Source organism: Triturus cristatus, chromosome 6 (assembly GCF_964204655.1).
Source record: "Triturus cristatus chromosome 6, aTriCri1.1, whole genome shotgun sequence".
NCBI classification, from domain to species: Eukaryota; Metazoa; Chordata; class Amphibia; order Caudata; family Salamandridae; genus Triturus; species Triturus cristatus.
The window spans coordinates 65,177,693-65,203,416 of record NC_140589.1 but is presented as its reverse complement, the minus strand read 5'-3'; the positions used below and the strand labels follow the sequence as shown (position 1 = coordinate 65,203,416).

The 25,724-nt window shown below is 47.2% G+C and overlaps 1 protein-coding gene across 1 annotated transcript in view; it reads right to left on the bottom strand.

Moving 5' to 3' along the window:
- BTBD9 (BTB domain containing 9) overlaps window positions 1-25,724 on the bottom strand; it is a 702,660-nt gene that overhangs the window by 560,564 nt on the left and 116,372 nt on the right. The window contains exon 5 of the mRNA XM_085610241.1: window positions 6,991-7,210. Coding sequence (XP_085466367.1) covers window positions 6,991-7,210 — 220 coding nt within the window. The remainder of the gene's footprint in view (window positions 1-6,990; window positions 7,211-25,724) is intronic.

Here is a 25,724-nt window from a genome sequence, read left to right as displayed (position 1 = left end):
TTCAATGGAGGTCCATCAGGTAGGCCTTTTCCTTCTGCAACTTATATGCTGCATTGCAGACTTGAAATGGGCTACTTACAATCTTACAGAGTATACTCAGGGGGGGAAGAACCCTTACGGGTTCTGTTCATCATTGGCACACCAACACCCTGGGTTTATAGTTATGGGCAACATATCTATGGAAAAGTGCTCGGGGACCAGATTTGCAGCTCAGAATTATTGAAGCATCAGTCTAACACTGCAATAAAGACTCCCACAAAGCAGAAGTATTAGTATTGTACAGAATAGGTCTTCTTACCACAGACAGCTGAAACAGTCTATACGGAAGATCTAAAAATCACTGCAGTGAGACGTCTTTATACTTATAATGCACTATGCTCAATATATATAGAGAGTGAGAGAGAGGGGGTAGAACAAGAGAAACGCTGAGCAAGGGCAGTCATTCTACAGTCACTCCGCAGAGTAGGTCATTCATTCGAGTGGTTTAATGCGTTTCAGAGTTTGGCACCCTGCACCCCTAAATCAGTAACCACTGTGGCTCACATGGCTGAAAGATGACTGGTACAGCAAGTGACAAGTGGCCAATCAGAGTGCTGAGAGGGATTTAATGGATTATTTGCCAGTATCTACAAATACCCAGGGCCTCTTTTATTCTAAACATTGACCATAATGCAGAATGTTTTACGGAAAGCCTGTACAGGGCTTTCCAGGTGATTTTCCATGGTCACGTTTCTGCAATTTCGAACATATACTGGCAACCTGACTTTGACAAGTCTTTGGAGCCTGTTGGAGAGCTTTGCGCTAGGCTTGTCTATCCAAATACAGCAGTCTGGATGCGCCATAACTAAACACATTAGCAGGTTCACTACGTCAGCAGTTGGCAGGAGAGGAGGGATTTGTCAAAGCAGGAAGAGTTGCGCAGTGATGTCAGTCACCAGGGCGCTAAATTATGGAGCTAAAGTAAGATGAGCTTCTAAATCTATTATCATCAGGTTCCTGGCTTTCTGTGGCACGACGGGGAAAGGACTCAGGCTGGAACAGTGGGTTAGATGGGGTGGGGAAGAAGAGGAACTCCGTCTTGGAAGAGTTCGAAACAAGAGACCGAAGGACTATCTAAGGTCGAATGATAATGAAGTGGTCAGAGATGCGTAATTAGAGGTACGCTGAGAGCGTAGGAAATGATTACATTTGTGTGTCATCACAGTAAACACTGGGGAGAAGTTGAAAGAGATGATATTTGTTGGCGTGGTTGTATAAAGAGTGCACCTAGGACTGAAGCTTGAGGGACACCAAGTGGTAGAGTGATTACTGGGTATCCTTCAGAGTCTCAAGACCCTGAAAAGGTGCGGTCTGATAGATACATTAAGTTGTGAGCATTTGGAATGTCCTGTTCCTTGAATTGTGTGCGACCTCTCACTATCTTATTTTGTAATGCACTTAGAACTTGGTTTATGAGAAACTACACTGGATGGCTTGCTTGCTTAGCGTGAAGGCATCTTAACATTCATTTGTGCAATCTATACATTACATGAACAATGCATAGCCCAACAGGAGAGCCCTTGATGTCAATGGTCCGGAGGGAGGAAAGAAATGCAGGATGAATGACAAGCTAGAGGCAACAGAATCTTAGCAAGGCTCCTCCATGGCTGGGCTTATATGAATGGCTCGCTGGCAGTGCCAACTGCACTGCTCCCACCAGAAACAAGACCTACGAAAACAACAAACGAACCAGCTGGTATATGAACAACCTCAGGGAGTCCAAGCACCACTGCAAACAACTTGAGAGAAAATAGCGACTCGATAAAAACACCACCGCAAGATCCACACACAAAGCTGCGCTCAATCTCTACCACCACCAAATAAGAGACGCAAAGAAAAAGGCCCTAACTCTCAGACTCGAAGCCAGCTCCAACAACAGCAAAGAACTCATCATCATGAAGAAGCTCTCCAATCCTGAAGCTGCCAACAACATCATCTCATCTCAAGCATCCTACAACAACCACTCAAACGGCTTCGAACAGAAGATTGCCAACATCTACAATACATTCGACCCACAGCATACAGCTGAGAACTTCCCCCGACCAGCCGGATACCTCCTTCATTGCCAAACAGCAGCTAAGCAACTGGAAGCCCATCTCGAGCAAATAAACCACCACCCTGAGGAACACCATCCACTCAGGAGCCCCCTCAGAGCCATGGCCCCACTTCATATACAACCTTGGTAGAAACATCATCTCCCCCGTGCTCACAGCTATAATCAACACTTCCATAACCACCGCCATCTTCCAGTGTTGCTGGAAAAATGCATAAGTCAACGCCCTATTGAAGAAACCAACATCAGACCCTAACACCCTCAGCAGCTACAGACCCATCTCACTCCTGCCTTTTCCAGTTAAAGTAATTATGAATGCCATCAATTCCTAAATTGCAGACCACCTAGAACTCCATCAACTCCTAGACAGCTCTCCATCATGCTATCGCACCAACCACAACAAGGGGACAGCCCTCTTTGCGGCCACTGATGACATGAGAAGGATCTTCAACAGAGAAGAAACTGCCACCCTCATCCTCCTAAACCACTCCGCGGCTTTTGAAACAGTCTTCCACAAGTGACTCATCAGAAAGCTTTAGCACGTGGGTATCTGTGGACCAGCATTCAAGTGGATATCCTCCTTCCTCACAGACAGAACTCAACAAGTTAAAACTCTCCAAACCACACACCTCAGGAACCAAGAAACTAATCTGCGGAATCCCTCAAGGATTGTTGCTCAGCCCAACACGCTTCAACATCTACATGACACCCCTTGTGGATATGGTCAGAGCCTACGGTATCAACAAAATGTCCTACGACGACACAGCTCAGCCTTTCCCTTACAGACTCAACCAGCACAGACAAAGCAAACTTCAGCAACTGCATGAGCAACGTCACTGCCTGGATAAAAACCTGCCTCCAGCTCAACAGAGACAAAACTGAAGTCCTAATCTTCAGCAACAACCACTCCCCCTGGGACGCCTCTTGGAGGACCTCTGACCTTGCCCCCTCCCTCCCCCAACCATTGACCCCTGCAAACCATGCCAAGAACCTCGGGATCGTCCTGGACACCAAACTCTCTGTGAACAGATGGATCAACGCCATCTCCTCATCATGCTTCCACATCCTACGGATGATACACAAGATTTTCAAGTGGATCCTAATAAACACCAGACGAAGGGTCACCCAGGCTCTCATCACAAGTAGACCAGATTATGGAAACACCCTCTAAGTCGGAATCCCAGCCCACGTCTTATGCAAACTCCAAACCACCCAGAATGCTGCCACCACACTCATCCTGAAAAACCTGCAAAACCACACCTCTCCACACCTCAACAATCTCCACTGCCTCCAAGACCAGGAAAAATATAAGTTCAAGCTACTCACCCATGCCTACAAACCTCTCCATAACACCAGTGCAGCTTATCTCAACCAATGCCTCAACTTATACCAACCCACCAGAAACCTTCAATCTGCGTCCCAGACAAGAGCACATCTCCCTCGCATCAAGAAGACCAGAAGTGGAGGACTCTCCTTCTCATACCTCTCAGCCAAGACCTGGAATGACCTCCAGAAACACCTCAGAACCTCCCCCACCCCCATGGACTTCTGAAGGATCCTCAAGACATGGCTCTTCCACACAAAACAAGCATGATCTCCTCTTCCTCCCTCAGGCCTGCCCTACTCAGCGCCTGGAAACACTCAAGTGTGATTAACTGCGTTCTACCAATTCACATAACAATGACAACTTTGTGTGCTGCAAAAAGATCAAGGATAAGAAGATAGGTGATTGTAATGTGCATACAAAATAAAGTCAGCTACATGGCTTTAGTTGAATGATGGGCAAGCACGCCAGAAAGGAAGGAACTGAGGAGTTAAAAATGAGATGTGTAGTAAGTTAGCTGAACATTATGAGTTCCAGTATCATGGAGAAGATAGGGAGGTGGATTTCTCGACATTAGTGACAGCCAGAGGATAATCCAGTGGTGTTGAGGTAAACACATGTGCTGCGGTAGACTGTAAGGCTGTACCCTCCTACAAGCGGTGGCTCGGTGTTGGTGATACAGGTGTCCGAAATAAGGTCCTTAAGACTTCCCAACCACTGCTTGCTGTAAGGCTAAGATAACCACATAACAAAGATTGGTAAAAGTGTCTGGGGTTGACCAAGCACAGCTTTATATAGATCAACTAGTGACATATTAACCAAGGTAATGGTTACTGCTTTTTATATGTAATGTGTACCATAATCCCTGGTGTTCATCACCAACACAGCACCGCCTTTATCAGCCGGTTTTATGGTTATTTTCTCATTGTCCTGTAAAGATTTGATTGCTTGCCAGTAATATGAGTCGGAATGACTGGCAAGCAATCAAATCTTTACAGGACAATGAGAAAATAACCATGACACCGGCCGATAAAGGCGGTGACTCAGACTTCTGGGGGCACATGAGAATTATCAACCATTGACAAGGGACCCCTCCGGGGAACTCCAAAACCTTTTTTTTTTTTTTTTAAACACTTTATTTTTCCAATATCGCATGGAAGTGACAGAACATTGCAATGAAGTACAAAGGAGGAAATACTATGGGCCTTTCTTCTTTTATGTCTCTGTGCTCTACTTTCTTCGATTCGGGGTCCGGGTGTGGGGTGGATCGAGTGGGGGCGGCTCTGGAGGGGCGCGTACTTGCTCATGTGACTATCCTGATATATCTCTGCACCGCCTCACTGATTGAGATTTTACTCCCATTGTTGTTCTTACTGATGTTGCTGCTCGCCCGTGTGGTGAAGCTATCTTGCGGACTCGAACCTACTTTGCTCTTATCCTTCATTGACTTTTTTCTCTGATAAAATTATCAAAAAACTTAAAATTAACCTTCACCTCTCCTTCCCCGGGTTTCAAAGATATCTCCAGTATGTGACTCATAACCTGTTGTTAATCCTGACCGTTGATGCACGGGGGCTGTAATGTGGGTATCAGTGCTTTACTGTATCGTGGCCGGCCTGACGGTTGTAGGCCCGTATTTGTTCTTTTAAGATGCACGAATAAAGGTTTTTTAAAAAAAAAAAAAAAAAACAAAGGAGGAAATAAAGAAACAAAACAAATAAGTGAGCAATTCTGGCAGTTCCTGACAGTGTTAGTACCAAAAGAGAGTCCGTGATGCAGACGGACAAAGCATTATGCAAACCCAACAGTACAGCCATCCCCCAAAAGTTGCCGTGCCCTAGCAGAGAATACGGATAATCATGCACATTTACCCTGCCAGCGAGCACATTATGTAAGGAATAGTGCTCTAACCAATGAGAGCAGTTTTCACTTTCCGCACGGGAACTCCAAAACCTTATTAAGACCATGGTAACAAACGCTAAAGAGAAAAAGTGGATCACCTATAAGGAAGCCGAGTTCCTGGTGAATCCTAAGCCTAGAAAACCGGCATTTTATTTAATGCTGAAAATTTATAAAGGCACAACGCCCCCCGCCCGGTCACCCGATAGTATCGGGGATTCAATCAATTCTTGAGCCTTTGTTCCAGTTTGCAGACTTTTTTTTTTTTTTAGAGAGTCTGTTGTAACTCAACCCTCATATGTCCAGGATACAACTGACATTTTAAACATCCTTGGTAAAGTGGAGTTTGACCCTGAACACCAGTTCTTGGTGACTATAGACATTGAATCTCTATAGACCAGCATACCCCAAGATGCCATGCTGGTGGCAGCAGCGGGTGCTCTTGGGGCTCGAGATTGGTTTTATGACACACCACAATCTTTTGTGTTACAGTATGTGGAGCTGGCCCTTACCAGAAATTACTTTGGTTATAAGAACCAACTGTTTTTACAAGTGTCCGGAACATCGAGGGGGGCAACTTTTGTGCCTAGTCTGGCCTGTATTTATGTTGGCCAGTTCGAGGAGAATTACATCTATCATACCTCTAACCCCTTCCAGAGGAATATCTCCCCCTGGAAGATGTTTATTGATGATATGAATTGTATTTGGACTGGGCCAGAGGTGAGACTATTGGAATTTTTGAAATGGCTCAATGAACTGGATAGGTGTCTGGAGTTTACTTGGGCAATCAACAAGCAGGCTGCTGTGTATTTAGATCTGGACATCTCTGCAGCAGACAAACTTTGCACAACTGTCCACCAGAAACCATCTGACAGGAACTCATTATTACATTACCGCTCCGTTCATCCAAGGGCACTACGGGACAATCTTCCCGTGGGACAGTTTATGCGATACCGCAGGAACTGCACGTCAACGGATGTGTACATGGAGCAATCTGAGGACCTGGTTACTAGACTTGAACAAAGGGCCTATCCAACAAAGGTGGTAAAAAGAGCTAGTAAGAGGGCACTCAACACTCCTCGTGATGCATTATTGGAAAGAAATGGGAGACAGAAAGATGATTGCTTGCCAGTAGTCACGACCTTTGACCCGTTGTTGACTAGAATTCGAATAACCATCAGACAACATTGGTCACTGTTGAATACGAGTGAATTTAGCATGCTGCCCCCTAGATTTGCGTTTAGGAGAGCATCCAACCTGAGAGATAGGTTGGTTCCCACTCGCCCAGTCCTACGGATAAGAGATTCTGCTATTCAATCTGGGCATTACCGTTGTGGTGGTAGCTCGGACTTATAAGTGACTTTCATGAATGTCACTACTTCTAAAAATGTTATATATGGATCCAATTCAACCCCTAAAAATGCAACTACTCAATTTTCAAGCATGGCATATAATAGTTTCATGTTCCAAAAACATAATGGTAGATGAAGGTGTTGAGGTTCCCTGAAAAAATGGGCAGAAATAACTTAATGACTATGTTGACCTGGATATTCAATAACGGTTTCCTAACATTTCTATTCTTTTTTTGCAACTTCTGAAGAAACTACTAAAGAACCACAGAGCTTCATGAGTACCTTCTGGAAACATTCAGGAGCTGGGGAGAGCTGCTACCTACCGACTATCTCGATCCCAGAGGAGCAGTCGTATGTGGTTGATTATCGAGGGCTGACCGAGTTTTACTTCAATGCCCGAGCGGCAGTCGTCATCAATGGGGTGCCTGGAGAAGCCATGGTCCAAGTCGTAATTCTGCGTGTCCCCATCGAGCAGGGCAGACTTCAGCTCTCCCTTCACAACCTGCGCCCCGTGCTTCATGGTTGCAATGTTCTCCTCTGGGACTAGAAGAAATAAAACCAGTATATCTCTTGGTCAATGTATATTTCTCTGCAAATTAACAATAGTAACAGTTGCTTACATGGATTTTAAGAGATTGGAGTGACTACCTTGTGGGGAAACTGGCCACCCCGTGTGATGTACTTTGGAAATGTAAGGGTTCTCGACAAAGTATTCAAAAGGAGATTGTGATTTTGGTCTTTCGATGAGTTGATCTACTGGGTTAATTTCTACTCTATTTCTACTCGTTGTCGTGGTATGTTGTCATTATTACTATAGTAAATAATATTCAGATGTGGGATGCGCACAGAAAGTGAATTCCTGTATACATCACCCTATATCTAAAAAGTAAAAGTGAAAGGTTCTGCAAATAAAGGGCTTGAGAGCAAACAACAGAGATTGTCTTTGTATCGACCAACATTAGCAACCCCCACATATGCTACACTGGTAATACATTTGGAGGCAGTTTGGAAGTCTGCTCACAAACCATGTCCGTACTTTGAATTAATACCTGGCTGAATGTCTAATAAAGCCTTTACCTAGTAGAAAATACACTTATCTCCTTTTGAAGGTGTCCAGGGACCCTGCCATGTAACAGTCCTTCCTGAAAACAGTGCAAACTGAAGCAAATACGAAACTAAGCAAGCCTCTTTTCGGGCGTTCTGCGTGGTTGATAGGCATGCAGACAGAGCACACCTTAAGGTCGAGGTTATCATTTGCATCTACCCATGAGACAGCCATGCTGTTAGTACCACTAGCTTCTACATACTGCCAGAGCGAAATGAGCTAAATAACAAACAGGATCTGAATGGAAGCCAAGCCCAGCAGGCTCTGTGCATACCAGCCAGATGCAAACCAGAAGAGACCCAATGCAAAGATGACACAATGTCCAATTTGCTAAAGAAGCGGACAATTAAACTATTCCCTCGCGCCTTTAAACCATACTTTCAGTTAGACCCAGCAAAAGTGCATTGATGTATTAGAAGCAGGATGTGATCCGTTAAGGGCTGCAGGTCGTAAAAAGGCAGGAACTATTGAGAAACACAAATTGTCAAAACTCTAGAGCTTGCATCAAAACGGTGCAGGCAAATCTGAACCTCGAGTTCCTCAAAAAGGCTTCAATTGACAAAGTGAGTTCAGGTACCAGAAGGCAAAGACTAGCTCTTAGCCAATCAGGAGGCAGAAATTATCAACGTTCTATAAAGTCTCCGCTGCTGGCGCACTCCACCACCTGAGGCTGAATGGCATACCTCGCCACCTGAGGCTGCTGGTGCATGCCACCACCTGAGGCTGTTGACGCACCTCCTCACCTCAGGCTGCTGGCGCCCCTCTCCCCCACAGGCTGCTGACGCACCTCTCCACATCAGGCTGTGGGCGCACCTCTCCACCGCACGCTGTTGGCGCACCTCCTCACCTCAGGCTGCTGGCGCACCTCTCCCCCATAGACTGCTGGCGCACCTCTCCACCTCAGGCTGTGGGCGCACCTCTTCACCGCAGGCTGCTGGCGCACATCTCCACCGCAGTCTGCAGGCGCACCTCTCCACCTCAGTCTGCAGGCGCACCTCTCCACCTCAGTCTGCAGGCGCACCTCTCCACCTCAGTCTGCAGGCGCACCTCTCCACCTCAGGCTGTTGGTGCACCTCTCCACCTCAGGCTGTTGGTGCCCCTCTCCACCTCAGGCTGCCGGCGCACCTCTCCACCTCAGGCGCACCTCTCCACCTCAGGCTGCTGGCGCACCTCTCCACCTCAGGCTGCTGGCGCACCTCTCCACCTCAGGCTGCTGGCGCACCTCTCCACCTCAGGCTGCTGGCGCACCTCTCCACCTCAGGCTGCTGGCGCACCTCTCCACCTCAGGCTGCTGGCGCACCTCTCCACCTCAGGCTGCTGGCGCACCTCTCCGCCTCAGGCTGCTGGTGCTCCTCTCCGCCTCAGGCTGCTGGCGCCCCTCTCCGCCTCAGGCTGCTGGCGCCCCTCTCCGCCTCAGGCTGCTGGCGCACTCCACCTCTCCACCTCAGGCTGCTGGTGCTCCTCTCCGCCTCAGGCTGCTGGCGCCCCTCTCCGCCTCAGGCTGCTGGCGCCCCTCTCCGCCTCAGGCTGCTGGCGCCCCTCTCCGCCTCAGGCTGCTGGCGCCCCTCTCCCCCTCAGGCTGCTGGCGCCCCTCTCCCCCTCAGGCTGTTGGCGCACCTCTCCACCAAAGTCTGTTGGCGCACCTCTCCCCCTCAGGCTGTTGGCGCACCTCTCCCCCTCAGGCTGCTGGCGCACCTCTCCCCCTCAGGCTGCTGGCGCACCTCTCCCCCTCAGGCTGCCGGCGCACCTCTCCCCCTCAGGCTGCCGGCGCACCTCTCCCCCTCAGGCTGCCGGCGCACCTCTCCCCCTCAGGCTGCCGGTGCACCTCTCCCCCTCAGGCTGCCGGTGCACCTCTCCCCCTCAGGCTGCTGGCGCACCTCTCCCCCTCAGGCTGTTGGCGCACCCCTCCACCTCAGGCTGTTGGCGCACCTCTCCACCTCAGGCTGTTGGCGCACCTCTCCACCTCAGGCTGCTGGCGCACCTCTTCCCCTTCAGGCTGCCCCCTCAGGCTGCTGGTGCACCTCTCCCCCCTCAGGCTGTTGGCGCACTCCTCCACCAGAGGCTGCCGGCGCACCTCTCCCCCTCAGGCTGTTGGCGTACATCCCCCTCAGGCTGCTGGCGCACCTCTCCACCTCAGGCTGCAGGCGCACCTCTCCACCTCAGGCTGCAGGCGCACCTCTCCACCTTAGGCTGTTGGCGCACCTCTCCACCTTAGGCTGTTGGCGCACCTCTCCACCTTAGGCTGTTGGCGCACCTCAGGCTGCTGGTGCACCTCTCCACCTCAGGCTGTTGGCGCACCTCTCCACCTCAGGCTGCTGGCGCACCTCTCCACCTCAGGCTGCTGGCGCACCTCTTCCCCTCAGGCTGTTGGCGCACTCCTCCACCTCAGGCTGTTGGCGCACTCCTCCACCTCAGGCTGCAGGTGCACCTCTCCACCTCAGGCTGCAGGCGCACCCCTCCACCTCAGGCTGCAGGCGCACCTCTCCACCTAAGGCTGCAGGCGCACCTCAATAGAAGCTTTCACATATTCTAACGCGTCGTGGGAGCTTTGTGGTGTCACGTCTCACAGCTTCACAAAGGAAGGGGACAGCCTTTGTAGGGCAGTTATTTCCAAGTGAAACGAAGGATTGGTATCATTTAGTAAAAGAAAAGTGTTCCTAAGAAGTTAAAAATAAAGTTGTGTGGAATGGAGGCGTACAGGATTAACTTTCCAAAATATGTGTTCGAGCACTGCTAAAGCTTTTTAGAAGCCGAGGCCACCTCTGGTATGTAGCACTATATAAGGTAACTTAAAAGAATATCATATACATTTCCATTTTCTTGAACTCATGGGTGTTCCACATTTGCAGAAAGCCACAAAGGCTTTGTAGTGATGCGCTAACAAGGTAAAACCTCATGCTGTAGTGATGCTAACAGGGTAAAACCTCATGCCGTAGTGATGCACTAACAAGGTAAAACCTCATACCGTAGTGATGCGCTAACAAGGTAAACTCTCATGCCGTAGTGATGCGCTAACAAGGTAAAACCTCATGCCGTAGTGATGAGCGAACAAGATAAAACCTCATGCCGTAGTGATGCACTAATAAGGTAAAACCTCATGCCGTAGTGATGAGCTAACAAGGTAAAACCTCATGCTGTAGTGATGCGCTAACAAGGTAAACCCTCATGCCGCAGTGATGCGCAAGCAAGGTAAAACCTCATACTGTAGTGATGCGCTAACAAGGTTAAGCCTCATGCCGCAGTGATGCGCTAACAAGGTAAAGCCTCATGCCGTAGTGATGCGCTAACAAGGTAAAGCCTCATGCCGTAGTGATGCGCTAACAAGGTAAAGCCTCATGCCGTAGGGATGTGCTAACAAGGTAAACCCTTATACTGCAGTGATTTGCTAACAAGGTAAACCCTCATGCCGCAGTGATGCGCTAACAAGGTAAAACCTCATACCGCGGTGATGCGCTAACAAGGTAAAACCTCATACCGCGGTGATGTGCTAACAAGGTAAAACCTCATACCGTGATGATGTGCTAACAAGGTAAAACCTCATACCGCGATGATGTGCTAACAAGGTAAACCTCATACCGCGATGATGCGCTAACAAGCTAAAATCTCATACTGCGGTGATGCGCTAACTAGGTAAAACCTCATACTGTGGTGATGCAGTAAAGGTAAAACCTCATACTGTGGTGAAAGCTAACAAGGTAAAACCTCATAATGCAGTGATGTGCTAACAAGGTAAACCCTCATGCCGCAGTGATGCGCTAACAAGGTAAAACCTCATACTGCAGTGATGTGCTAACAAGGTAAACCCTCATACTGCAGTGATGCGCTAACAAGGTAAAACCTCATACTGTAGTAATGCGCTAACAAGGTAAAACCTCATTCCGAAGTGATGTGCTAACAAGGTAAAACCTCATGCCATAGCGATGCGCTAACAAGGTAAACCCTCATGCCGCAGTGTTGCACTAACAAGGTAAAACCTCATGCTGCGGTGATGTGCTAACAAGGTAAAACCTCATACTGCAGTGATGTGCTAACAAGGTAAAACCTCATACTGTAGTGATGAGCTAACAAGGTAAAGCCTCATGTCGTAGTGATGCACTAACAGGGTAAAACCTCATGCCGTGGTGATGCACTAACAAAGTAAAGCCTCATGCCATGGTGATGCACTAACAAAGTAAAGCCTCATGCTGTGATAATGCACTCACAAAGTAAAGCCTCATGCCATGGTGATGCGCTAACAAAGTAAAGCCTCATGCTGTGATGATGTGCTAACAAGGTAAAGCCTCATGCCGTGGTGATGCGCTAACAAAGTAAAGCCTCATGCTGTGATGATGTGCTAACAAGGTAAAGCCTCATGCTGTGGTGATGCGCTAACAATGTAACACCTCATGCTGTTGTGAAGCACTAACAAGGTAAAACCTCATGCTGTGGTGATGCGGTAACAATGTAACGCCTCATGCTGTTGTGATGCACAAACAAGGTAAAACCTCATGCTGTGGGGATGCGCTAACAATGTAACGCCTCATGCTGCGGTGATCCGCTAACAAGGTAAAACCTCATGCAGCGGTGAAGCGCTAACAAGGTAAAACCTCATACCGCAGTGATGTGCTAACAAGGTAAAACCTCATACCGCGGAGATGCGCTAACAAGGTAAACCCTAATGCCGTAGTGATGCGCTAACAAGGTAAACCCTCATGCCGCGGTGATGTGCTAACAAGGTAAAACCTCATACTATAGTGATGCGCTAACAAGGTAACACCTCATGCTGTAGTGATGAGCGAACAAGGTAAAACCTCATACTGTAGTGATGTGCTAACAAGGTAGGATAGGATAGGATACGCATTTATATAGCGCAGCGAATGCCGAAGCGGCTTGGCGCTCATACAACACAAAAGGGGGCCGAAATCCTCAAATGCAAGCCTCTTGAAAGAGCCGTGTTTTTAACATTTTTCTGAAAGTTTGATGGTTATGTATAGATTTTAAGGAATGGGGAAGCCTATTCCAGAGTCCGGCGGCACGGACAGAAAAAGCTCTGCCGCCCCATCTAGCTTTCCTAATCCGGTTAATCTTGATGAGGCTCTGAGTGCTAGATCTTAGCACACGGCCGGCGGAATAAGGAATAAACAGCTTCTGAACGTCCCTAGCACCACCTCTGAAGACAGCTTTGTGTACCAGGAAAATAGCTTTAAAATCTATGCGCAAATGGACAGGGAGCCAATGTAATGCAGTAATTCCCCCTGAGATCGATTGATCTCTTGGGACGTCCAATAATAACCTCGCCGCCGCGTTTTGGAGAGTCTTCAACCTTCCTAACTGTGTCTTGTTTATCCCTAGCAGTAGAGCGTTGCAGTAGTCTAGTCTGGATAAGACCAGTCCCACTAGCACCGCTTTACGCATTTCAGCGCTGATGAAAGGAAAAATCTTACGCAACGTCCTTATAAGTAAGGAGCAGGATGATGCAAGGCTGTTGACATAAGCTGAAAAATTCAGCTGATTGTCTAACAACACGCCCAAATTTCTCACTTTGGGCACGGGGCAGGGACACTCCCCAGCCCCTGCCGCCCACCAAGATCTGTTCCACAGGGGACTTCCATGACCAAACTCCATGATCTCGGTTTTCTCAGTATTAATCTTCAGGAAGCTTTCCTGCATCCAACTCATAATATCCGAACGGCAGCTATGGAATTTAAAGGCCAAGTCAGTAGATTGTTTAACCGCGGAAATTATGAGCTGAGAGTCATCGGCGTAGGAGACTATCTGGAACCCATGCTTCCTGATATGCTTCGCCAAGGGAGTCACATAGATATTGAACAGCGTGGGTGACAGTGCTGAGCCCTGTGGTACACCACACGGCAGCTGAAAACTGTCTGACTATAGCCCGTCCCAAAGTAAATTTTGCTCCCTCCCTTCCAGAAAAGAAGAGAGAAGGGACAGTGCAGTCCCCCGAATGCCGACCTCCTGAAGCCTCTGAGTCAACATCGTATGATTTACGGTGAAGAAGGCAGCTGATAAATCTAGCATCACTAGGACTGCCTTGCCTCCCTTGTCCACAATGCTGCGAATCTCCTCTGCTGCCACCAGAAGGGGTGACTCAGTGGAATGCTGTGTCCGAAAACCATGTTGGCTCGAATCAAGTAGATTATTGGCACTAAGATATTCAGTCAGGGATCGATTTAGCTCCCTTTCCATAATTTTGGCTGCAAAAGGCAGAGCGGCAATTGGGCGATAGTTCTTCAGTGTAAGAGGGTCCAATGAGGGCTTCTTTAATAGCGGTCTGATGGTTGCACTCTTCCAGCTTATAGGATAAATGCCAGACTCTATTACCTGATTGATTAGAGCACATAGCTCTCCGGCAATAAGGTCTGCCGCAAGGTGCATAACAACGGGGGGGCAGAGATCCTTAGGTGAGCCTGATTTCGTAAGAGTAATCAATCTACCAGTTTCCTCTCTTGTAATGAGAGGAAAAAAGTGCTAAGGCCAGGACTGCCCTCCCCACCAATTGTCAATAACTGGCTGTGACTATCTGGACTAGGGTGCAGATTAAGGAGATCCCTATAAATTATCTGCACCTTATCTTGAAAAAACCGGGCGAGTTTCTGGCACATTTCCAAGTTTGGCCGAAAAGTATTGTCCGAAAGGGGCTTGGAAAGGGCCGTAATTGTTTTGAAAAGCTCCTTGGCTGAATTCCCTGCGCCCTTAATCTTAGTCTCATAAAATGCCCTTTTAGCTGATAGGATTGCCTCTCTATAAGCCGATAGGGCATGATTATATATCTGGCCTTTCCGTCAATACTGTAGTCAACTCTCCAAAGGCTCTCAGCCCTTCCACATGTACTCTTCAAGACCTTAAGCTCCCCATTGTACCAGGGGGCAGATGGCTTAGTCCTACTTGTACCAAGCACTTTAACAGACGCTACTACTGTTCTTGCTCTAATATTAAAATCCACTACGCTGTGATCAGACCAGGGGAGAGCTGTGATGTTCACAATTTCCAGATCCATATTACTCGTAAAGATACCATCTAAGGTGTGGCCCATTGTGTGAGTCGGACCCTTGACCACTTGGTTAAAGCCTAAAGCTGTTAGATTTTCCAGTAGTAAAGCTACCTCTATTTGATTGCTAAGTTCCAAGTGGTAATTAAAGTCACCCAGGAGGATAAAAGGATGAGGATCCATTCGGGATTCCAAATGGCTCATAAGCCTTGAGGGGAAAGTGAATTTAGGCCCTGCACGGACGTCCCAGCGCCCGTTTTTTACTCATCAAACACGCCCACCAACTGACGTGTCAACCCAGGTGCAATGCGGACCCGCCTAACTGCCAGGTCCGCTTGGGTCGAGCGTCAGAAACAATCAGCAGGAAAAAAAAGACTAACAGATGTGACTTTACATACAGCCAGGCGACAAACAGGAAGGTAAAACCGTTTTTAATTAAAGTGCCTAATAGTGCAAACAGCGCAATGTGCAAAACTGGCTAAAAGCCTCATGCCGTAGTGATGCGCTAACAAGGTAAAACCCCATTCTGTAGTGATGTGCTAACAAGGTAAAACCTCATACTGTAGTGATGTGCTAAAAGGTAAAACCTCATACTGTAGTGATGAGCTAACAAGGTAAAACTTCATACTGTAGTGATGTGCTAACAAGGTAAAGCCTCATGTCGTAGTGATGCGCTAACAAGGTAAAACCTCATGCCATGGTGATGCGCTAACAAAGTAAAGCTTCATGCCGTGGTGATGTGCTAACAAGGTAAAACCTCATTCCGCGGTGATGCACTAACAAAGTAAAGCCTCATGCTGTAGTGATGTGCTAGAAGGTAAAACCTCATACTGTACTGATGAGCTAACAAGGTAAAACTTCATACTGTAGTGATGTGCTAACAAGGTAAAGCCTCATGTCGTAGTGATGCACTAACAGGGTAAAACCTCATGCTGTGGTGATGCACTAACAAAGTAAAGCCTCATACCATGGTGATGCGCTAACAAAGTAAAGCCTCATGCTGTGATGATGTGCTTACAAGGTAAAGCCTCATGCTGTGGTGATGCACTAACAAGGTAAAACCTCATGCTGTGGTGATGCACTAACAATGTAACGCCTCATGCTGCGGTGATGCGCTAACAAGGTAAAACCTCATGCTGCGGTGAAGCGCTAACAAGGTAAAACCTCATACCGCAGTGATGCGCTAACAAGGTAAAACCTCATACCACAGTGATGCGCTAACAAGGTAAAACCTCATGCCGCGGTGATGTGCTAACAAGGTAAAACCTCATACTGTAGTGATGCGCTAACAAGGTAAAACCTCATACCGCGGTGATGCGCTAACAAGGTAAAACCTCATACCGTGGTGATGTGCTAACAAGGTAAAACCTCATACTATAGTGATGCGCAAACAAGGTAAAACCTCATACTGTAGTGATGTGCTAACAAGGTAAAGCCTCATGCCGTAGTGATGCGCTAACAAGGTAAAACCCCATACTGTAGTGATGTGCTAACAAGGTAAAACCTCATACTGTAGTGATGTGCTAAAAGGTAAAACCTCATACTGTAGTGATGAGCCAACAAGGTAAAACTTCATACTGTAGTGATGTGCTAACAAGGTAAAGCCTCATGTCGTAGTGATGCGCTAACAAGGTAAAACCTCATGCCGTGATGATGCGCTAACAAAGTACAGCCTCATGCCATGGTGATGTGCTAACAAGGTAAAACCTCATACCGCGGTGATGCGCTAACAAAGTAAAGCCTCATGCTGTGATGATGTGCTAACAAGGTAAACCCTCATGCTGTGGTGCTGCGCTAACAATGTAATGCCTCATGCTGTGGTGATGCACTAACAAAGTAAAGCCTCATGCCGTGGTGATGCGCTAACATAGTAAAGCCTCATGCTATGATGATGTGCTAACAAGGTGAAGCCCCATGCTGTGGTGATGGAATGTAACGCCTCATGCTGTTGTGATGCACTAACAAGGTAAAACCTCATGCTGTGGTGATGCGCTAACAATATAACGCCTCATGCTGCGGTGATGCTAAAACCTCATGCTGCGGTGAAGCGCTAACAAGGTAAAACCTCATAACGCAGTGATGCGCTAACAAGGTAAAACCTCATACCACAGTGATGCGCTAACAAGGTAAAACCTCATGCCACGGTGATGTGCTAACAAGGTAAAACCTCATACTGTAGTGATGTGCTAACAAGGTAAAACCTCATACCGCGGTGATGCGCTAACAAGGTAAAACATCATGCCGCGGTGATGTGCTAACAAGGTAAAACCTCATGCTGTAGTGATGAGCTAGCAAGGTAAAACCTCATGCCGTAGTGATGCGCAAACAAGGTAAAGCCTCATACTGTAGTGATGTGCTAACAAGGTAAATCCTCATGCCGTAGTGATGCGCTAACAAGGTAAAACCCCATACTGTAGTGATGTGCTAACAAGGTAAAACCTCATACTGTAGTGATGAGCTAACAAGGTAAAACTTCATACTGTAGTGATGTGCTAACAAGGTAAAACCTCATGCCGTGATGATGCGCTAACAAAGTAAAGCCTCATGCCGTGGTGATGTGCTAACAAGGTAAAACCTCATGCTGTGGTGCTGCGCTAACAATGTAATGCCTCATGCTGTGGTGATGCACTAACAAAGTAAAGCCTCATGCCGTGGTGATGCGCTAAAAAAGTAAAGCCTCATGCTGTGATGATGTGCTAACAAGGTGAAGCCCCATGCTATGGTGATGCGCTAACAATGTAACGCTTCATGCTGTTGTGATGCACTAACAAGGCAAAACCTCATGCTGTGGTGATGCGCTAACAATGTAACGCCTCATGCTGCGGTGATGCGCTATCAAGGTAAAACCTCATGCTGCGGTGAAGTGCTAACAAGGTAAAACCTCATACCGCAGTGATGCGCTAACAAGGTAAAACCTCATACCACAGTGATGCGCTAACAAGGTAAAACCTCATGCCACGGTGATGTGCTAACAAGGTAAAACCTCATACTGTAGTGATGTGCTAACAAGGTAATACCTCATACCGCGGTGATGCGCTAACAAGGTAAAACATCATGCCGCGGTGATGTGCTAATAAGGTAAAACCTCATACTATAGTGATGCGCTAACAAGGTACAACCTCATGCTGTAGTGATGAGCTAGCAAGGTAAAACCTCATGCCGTAGTGATGCGCAAACAAGGTAAAACCTCATACTGTAGTGATGTGCTAACAAGGTAAAACCTCATACTGTAGTGATGTTCTAAAAGGTAAAACCTCATACTGTAGTGATGTGCTAACAAGGTAAAACCTCATACTGTAGCGATGTGCTAAATGCGCTAACAAGGTAAAGCCTCATGCTGTGGTGATGAGCTAACAATGTAACGCCTCATGCTGCGGTGATGCGCTAACAAGGTAAAACCTCATACCGCGGTGATGCGCTAACAAGGTAAAACCTCATACTCTAGTGATGTGCTAACAAGGTAAAACCTCATACTGCGGTGATGCGCTAACAAGGTAAAACCTCATGCCGCAGTGATGTGCTAACAAGGTAAAACCTCATACTGTAGTGATGTGCTAACAAGGTAAAACCTCATGCGCTAACAAGGTAAAACCTCATGCCGTAGTGATGCGCTAACTAGGTAAAACCTCATACTGTAGTGATGAGCTAACAAGGTAAAACCTCATACTGTAGTGATGCGCTAACAAGGTAAACCCTCATGCCGCAGTGATGCGCTAACAAGGTAAAACCTCATGCTGTAGTGATGCTAACAAGGTAAAACCTCATGCTGTAGTGATGCACTAACAAGTAAAACCTCATACCGTAGTGATGTGCTAACAAGGTAAACCCTCATGCCGTAGTGATGTGCTAACAAGGTAAACCCTCATGCCGTAATGATGCGCTAACAAGGTAAAACCTCATCCTGTAGTGATGTGCTAAAAGGTAAAACCTCATACTGTAGTGATGTGCTAACAAGGTAAACCTTCATGCCGTAGTGATGCGCAAACAAGATAAATCCTCATACTGTAGTGATGTGCTAACAAGGTAAAGCCTCATGACGTAGTGATGCGCTAACAAGGTAAAACCCCATACTGTAGTGATGTGCTAACAAGGTAAAACCTCATCCTGTAGTGATGTGCTAAAAGGTAAAACCTCATACTGTAGTGATGAGCTAACAAGGTAAAACTTCATACTGTAGTGATGAGCTAACAAGGTAAAACCTCATGCCGTGGTGATGCGCTAACAAAGTAAAGCCTCATGCCGTGGTGATGGGCTAACAAAGTAAAGCCTCATGCTGTGATGATGCGCTAACAAGGTAAAACCTCAAGCTGTGGTGATGCGCTAACAATGTAACGCCTCATACTGCGGTGATGCGCTAACAAGGTAAAACCTCATACCGCGGTGCGCTAACAAGGTAAAACCTCATACCGCGATGCTACGCTAAGGTAAAACCTCATACCGCAGTGATGCGCTAACAAGGTAAATCCTCATACCGCGATGATGCGCTAACAAGGTAAATCCTCATACCGCGATGATGCGCTAACAAGGTAAAACCTCATGCTGTGGTGATGTGCTAACAAGGTAAAATCTCATACCATGGTGATGCGCTAACAAGGTAAAACCTCATGCCATGGTGATGGGCTAACAAGCTAAAACCTCATACTGCGGTGATGCGCTAACTAGGTAAAACCTCATAGTGTGGTGATGCACTAAAGGTAAGACCTCATACTGTGGTGATGCGCTAACAAGGTAAAACCTCATGCCGTGGTGATGCGCTAACAAAGTAAAGCTTCATGCCATGGTGATGTGCTAACAAGGTAAAACCTCATTCCGCGGTGATGCGCTAACAAAGTAAAGCCTCATGCTGTAGCGATGTGCTAAAAGGTAAAACCTCATACTGTACTGATGAGCTAACAAGGTAAAACTTCATACTGTAGTGATGTGCTAACAAGGTAAAGCCTCATGTCGTAGTGATGCACTAACAGGGTAAAACCTCATGCCGTGGTGATGCACTAACAAAGTAAAGCCTCATGCCATGGTGATGCACTAACAAAGTAAAGCCTCATGCTGTGATGATGCACTCACAAAGTAAAGCCTCATGCTGTGATGATGTGCTAACAAGGTAAAGCCTCATGCCGTGGTGATGCGCTAACAAAGTAAAGCCTCATGCTGTGATGATGTGCTAACAAGGTAAAGCCTCATGCTGTGGTGATGCGCTAACAATGTAACACCTCATGCTGTTGTGATGCACTAACAAGGTAAAACCTCATGCTGTGGTGATGCGCTAACAATGTAACGCCTCATGCTGTTGTGATGCACTAACAAGGTAAAACCTCATGCTGTGGGGATGCACTAACAATGTAACGCCTCACACTGCGGTGATGCGCTAACAAGGTAAAACCTCATGCTGCGGTGAAGCGCTAACAAGGTAAAACCTCATACCGCAGTGATGCGCTAACAAGGTAAAACCTCATACCACAGTGATGCGCTAACAAGGTAAAACCTCATACCGCGGTGATGCGCTAACAAGGTAAAACCTCATACCGCGGTTATGTGCTGACAAGGTAAAAACTCATACTATAGTGATGCGCTAACAAGGTAAAACCTCATGCCGTAGTGATGCGCAAACAAGGTAAAACCTCATACTGTAGTGATGTGCTAACAAGGTAAAGCCTCATGCCGTAGTGATGCGCTAACAAGGTAAAACCCCATACTGTAGTGATGTGCTAAAAGGTAAAACCTCATACTGTAGTGATGAGCTAACAAGGTAAAACTTCATACTGTAGTGATGTGCTAACAAGGTAAAGCCTCATGCCGTGGTGATTTGCTAACAAGGTAAAATCTCATACCGCGGTGATGCGCTAACAATGTAATGCCTCATGCTGTGGTGATGCACTAACAAAGTAAAGCCTCATGCCGTGGTGATGCGCTAACAAAGTAAAGCCTCATGCTGTGATGATGTGCTAACAAGGTGAAGCCCCATGCTGTTGTGATGCACTAACAAGGTAAAACCTCATACCGCAGTGATGCGCTAACAAGGTAAAACCTCATACCACAGTGATGCGCTAACAAGGTAAAACCTCATGCCACGGTGATGTGCTAACAAGGTAAAACCTCATACTGTAGTGATGTGCTAACAAAGTAAAACCTCATACCGCGGTGATGCGCTAACAAGGTAAAACATCATGCCGCGGTGATGTGCTAACAAGGTAAAACCTCATACTATAGTGATGCGCTAACAAGGTAAAACCTCATGCTGTAGTGATGAGCTAGCAAGGTAAAACCTCATGCCGTAGTGATGCGCTAACAAGGTAAAACCCCATACTGTAGTGATGTGCTAACAAGGTAAAACCTCATACTGTAGTGATGTGCTAAAAGGTAAAACCTCATACTGTAGTGATGTGCTAACAAGGTAAAGCCTCATGTCGTAGTGATGCGCTAACAAGGTAAAGCCTCATGCTGTGATGATGTGCTAACAAGGTAAAGCCTCATGCTGTGGTGATGCGCTAACAACGTAACGCCTCATGCTGCGGTGATGCGCTAACAAGGTAAAACCTCATACCACGGTGATGCGCTAACAAGGTAAAACCTCATACTGCGGTGATGCGCTAACAAGGTAAAACCTCATGCCGTGGTGATGTGCTAACAAGGTAAAACCTCATACTGTAGTGATGTGCTAACTAGGTAAAACCTCATACCGGGGTGATGCGCTAACAAGGTAAAACCTCATACTGCGGTGATGTGCTAACAAGGTAAAACCTCATACTATAGTGATGCGCTAACAAGGTAAAACCTCATGCCACGGTGATGTGCTAACAAGGTAAAACCTCATACTGTAGTGATGTGCTAACAAAGTAAAACCTCATACCGCGGTGATACGCTAACAAGGTAAAACATCATGCCGCGGTGATGTGCTAACAAGGTAAAACCTCATACTATAGTGATGCGCTAACAAGGTAAAACCTCATGCTGTAGTGATTAGCTAGCAAGGTAAAACCTCATGCCGTAGTGATGCGCTAACAAGGTAAAACCCCATACTGTAGTGATGTGCTAACAAGGTAAAACCTCATACTGTAGTGATGAGCTAACAAGGTAAAACCTCATACTGTAGTGATGCGCTAACAAGGTAAACCCGCATGCCGCAGTGATGCGCTAACAAGGTAAAACCTCATGCTGTAGTGCTGCTAACAAGGTAAAACCTCATGCTGTAGTGATGCACTAACAAGTAAAACCTCATACCGTAGTGATGTGCTAACAAGGTAAACCCTCATGCCGTAGTGATGTGCTAACAAGGTAAAGCCTCATGTCGTAGTGATGTGCTAACAAGGTAAACCTTCATGCCGTAGTGATGCGCAAACAAGATAAATGCTCATACTGTAGTGATGTGCTAACAAGGTAAAGCCTCATGACGTAGTGATGCGATAACATGGTAAAATCCCATACTGTAGTGTTGTGCTAACAAGGTAAAACCTCATCCTGTAGTGATGTGCTAAAAGGTAAAACCTCATACTGTAGTAATGAGCCAAAAAGGTAAAACTTCATACTGTAGTGATGAGCTAACAAGGTAAAGCCTCATGTCGTAGTGATGCACTAACAAGGTAAAACCTCATGCCCTGGTGATGCACTAACAAAGTAAAGCCTCATACCATGATGATGCGCTAACAAGGTAAAACCTCAAGCTGTGGTGATGCGCTGACAATGTAACGCCTCATACCGCGGTGATACGCTAAGGTAAAACCTCATACCGCAGTGATGCCCTAACAAGGTAAAACCTCATGCCGTGGTGATGTGCTAACAAGGTAAAATCTCATACCATGGTGATGCGCTAACAAGGTAAAACCTCATGCCATGGTGATGGGCTAACAAGCTAAAACCTCATACTGCGGTGATGCGCTAAGTAGGTAAAACCTCATACTGTGGTGATGCACTAAAGGTAAGACCTCATACTGTGGTGATGCGCTAACAAGGTAAAACCTCATACCGTAGGGATGTGCTAACAAGGCAAAACCTCATACTGTAGTGATGCGCTAACAAGGAAAAACCTCATACTGTGGTGATGCACTAAAAAGGTAAAACCTCATACTGTGTACTCTTGAATCAATGCGCAGTTTGTAACCTGTGACTTCACCTGAAACTGCCCTGGGGAACACTCCCCAAAACAACTTAATTCAAGTAGTCATGGTTGATTATGTGTGACTGCTAAAAGCATTACGACACATACCTTACAGTAAAAACAGGGATTTAACATTGTAGGCGAGCACAGCCAGTACCGGAACCCTTCACCACAGGAGTGTAATGACCACAAAGACCACGTTAAGCTGGTTGGACATTACAGTTATATAGCGTATCCAAGTTCCAGACACTCTAGCACCTCTAGCCTTGGTTGCTCAGCTCACTAACTTCAAAGAGACAGGTCTACCAAGAGATTGCCTTGGTTATCCGATTGGACAGCAATGGTTGCCAAGGTGCAGTGGCCTAGGTGGTGGTCAGCAGCATCCACCATGGATACTACACAGCAAGCTCAATCTGACTCAGGACAGTGAGAATAGGTCTCACAGGCTCACCTTATCACCACCATCCAAGAGCAGGTCCAGACATTTAGACTGGACAGCGGGTGTACCGCACACCAAAGCACAAAAACAGGCCTCAAGCAGGAACTTCACATCTTTATTGTTTCTTCAGCACTAGGACCAATCAATCAGGGATTTGAAATGCGCAGCTACTCACCCATGAGGGTCTCAAGGCACTGAGGGGGGAAGGCTGCTGATCTGTCTGGGAGCTGGAGTTCAGTCGAAGAGCCAGGTCTAGAGATCATTCCTGAATTGGTTCAGCAACAGGAATTGCCCGAGGAGGAGAGGCAGAGTGTTCCAAGACTTGGCAGCAAGGTAGGAGAAGAATCTTCCTCCGGTTCTGGTCTTGTGGATCCATGCGACGGTAGCCAGTGACAGTTGCGTGGAGTGGAGTGGAGATGTCTGGTGGGTACGTGGAATGCAAGCCGGTGGTTCTGATATGCTGGTCCTACATTGGGGAGGGCTTTGTAGGCGTGTGTGGGGAGCTGAAAGTGATTATTTTCTTGTCTGGGAGCCAGTGGAGTTCTCGGTGTTCGGTGATGTGACATGAGGCGGGGGATGTTGAAGACCAGCCTGGACCTCATAAAGAACTTCAATAAGAGGAATGGCCCCTTGGGTGAAGCCCACAAGTCCTTTCCTTACAGTGGACAGAAGAGTTCAGCTGTCAAGGGTATAAACTTTACTTATTCATCAATTTTCCTTCATGATTGCATCAGGTTAGAGATCATATTGTGGCCACCATTTTATTTCTGGGTGAAATATCAAATACAGTAATATTGGGTGTCTGTTTTTAACATCACCTTTTGCATTAGATTCAACTCTTAAGCAAGGAAGAACTTCTGTTCATCTTCAAAAGATGAAAACAGAGGAGCCAAAGAAATTCAAACCTGTGTGATAGATACAACCATTGGATAAGCGAAGTGGCACATTCCAGAGTAGTGACGTATTAGAGTGTTACTGCATCTGGTTGCAGTGCCAGTGTGATTGCCCCGTCATAAGTGGCACGACCCCACACCATGACACAGAGTATTTCCATGACATGGGGCTGCCAGCTCTTCTGTGATAACAATCTGGATAGACTGCGAACTGACTGTAAGAGGGACGCTGGCGCAGATTACCATTGTCGCTGCTAGGGCGAGCAGTGCTCTACAAAATTATATACTTGCCAAATTTCTGTACGCCCTTCAGAAGTCCCTTTTTGAGACCATCGTCCTTTTTTAGGTCAAGCCTAGAGTCAGCGAGGATGTACTGCTCTGCGAGGCATGCTGTATTCCTCTCTGGGCTTTGGCCATGCCCACAATCTTTTATTGGTTCCTTCCTTTGCCTTTCGAACAGCCTTTCTTTTATATGGTGAATTGATGCGATTTGTCTCTCCTTTTGTGTGTTTATCACACCCATGGCTACAGGCCCTGTTACCTGGGTAATTTCGCTTCAGGTCATTTCTCTCACTGGTAGCTCATTCTTTAACAACTGTTTTGGCCACAACACTAGCACTCATGTGTACCTTTCTGACCCTGCAATCCTTTACATGCCCTCCCCGGTCTGTCTGTCTGTGCGCTGTTTCTCTCTTAGGAGAACGCTGACCTGGGATCTGAACCTCACTTGCTGCAAAGGACTCGCCAAAACTGCCTCTCCTGAATCCCCCCCCCCCCCCCCCCCCCCGGGTGCAGACAACTTGCCGGAGCAGGAAATGGAGAAAGAGAGGCAGCCATGCTGCTGTAAGTGGGGAGAGACAGCCGCCGCCCCTCTCTGATGTTGGCTTGCCCTGGCCTGTGGCACGGGACCGGCTCCCCGGTGCTGTAGGCGGCCCCATACAATGACTGAAGCACAATGGTGTTTGCCCGCCCAAGGTGCTGCCAGGTGCCTGGGTCCGCCTGGGGCTCCAGGAGTGGGTTTCATGACCAGCTCTCAGCATAGCCCGAGTGCTGTGGATCTGAGGAGCTTTGTCACTGTCGACTTTCGATAAAGGGTCTGCCCCTACCTCCCCTATATGTACTAATTTTCAGAAGCAGGGACATCAGTCACATCCCCACATTGTGCCACGAGCTGCGCCGCTTGCTCTCCCAATCCCTCAAGACTGAATCACCACAGTACCTGGATGGTCTGTAAGTCCCTTGTAGGTAGCTCCTGCCGCACTGCTGTACAATGCTGGTAAGTTGCCTGCCTTTCGAATAGATTTTAAAAATTGCAGTAGAGGTTTCACTATTGTATTCTGTTGAAGACTGATTTTAATGAGGTTTGTTTTGGAACCTTGACGTAAACATTTATGCAAGAAGCTTGCCCACGATGTTTCTCCTGACCCCCGGGCGCCGACAACTTGCAGGAGCAGGGAATAGAGAAAGAGAGACAACCATGCCCGTGAGTGAGGAGAGACTCAGCTGCCTCTCTCGGATGTCAGCGTGCCCCAGTCCGTGG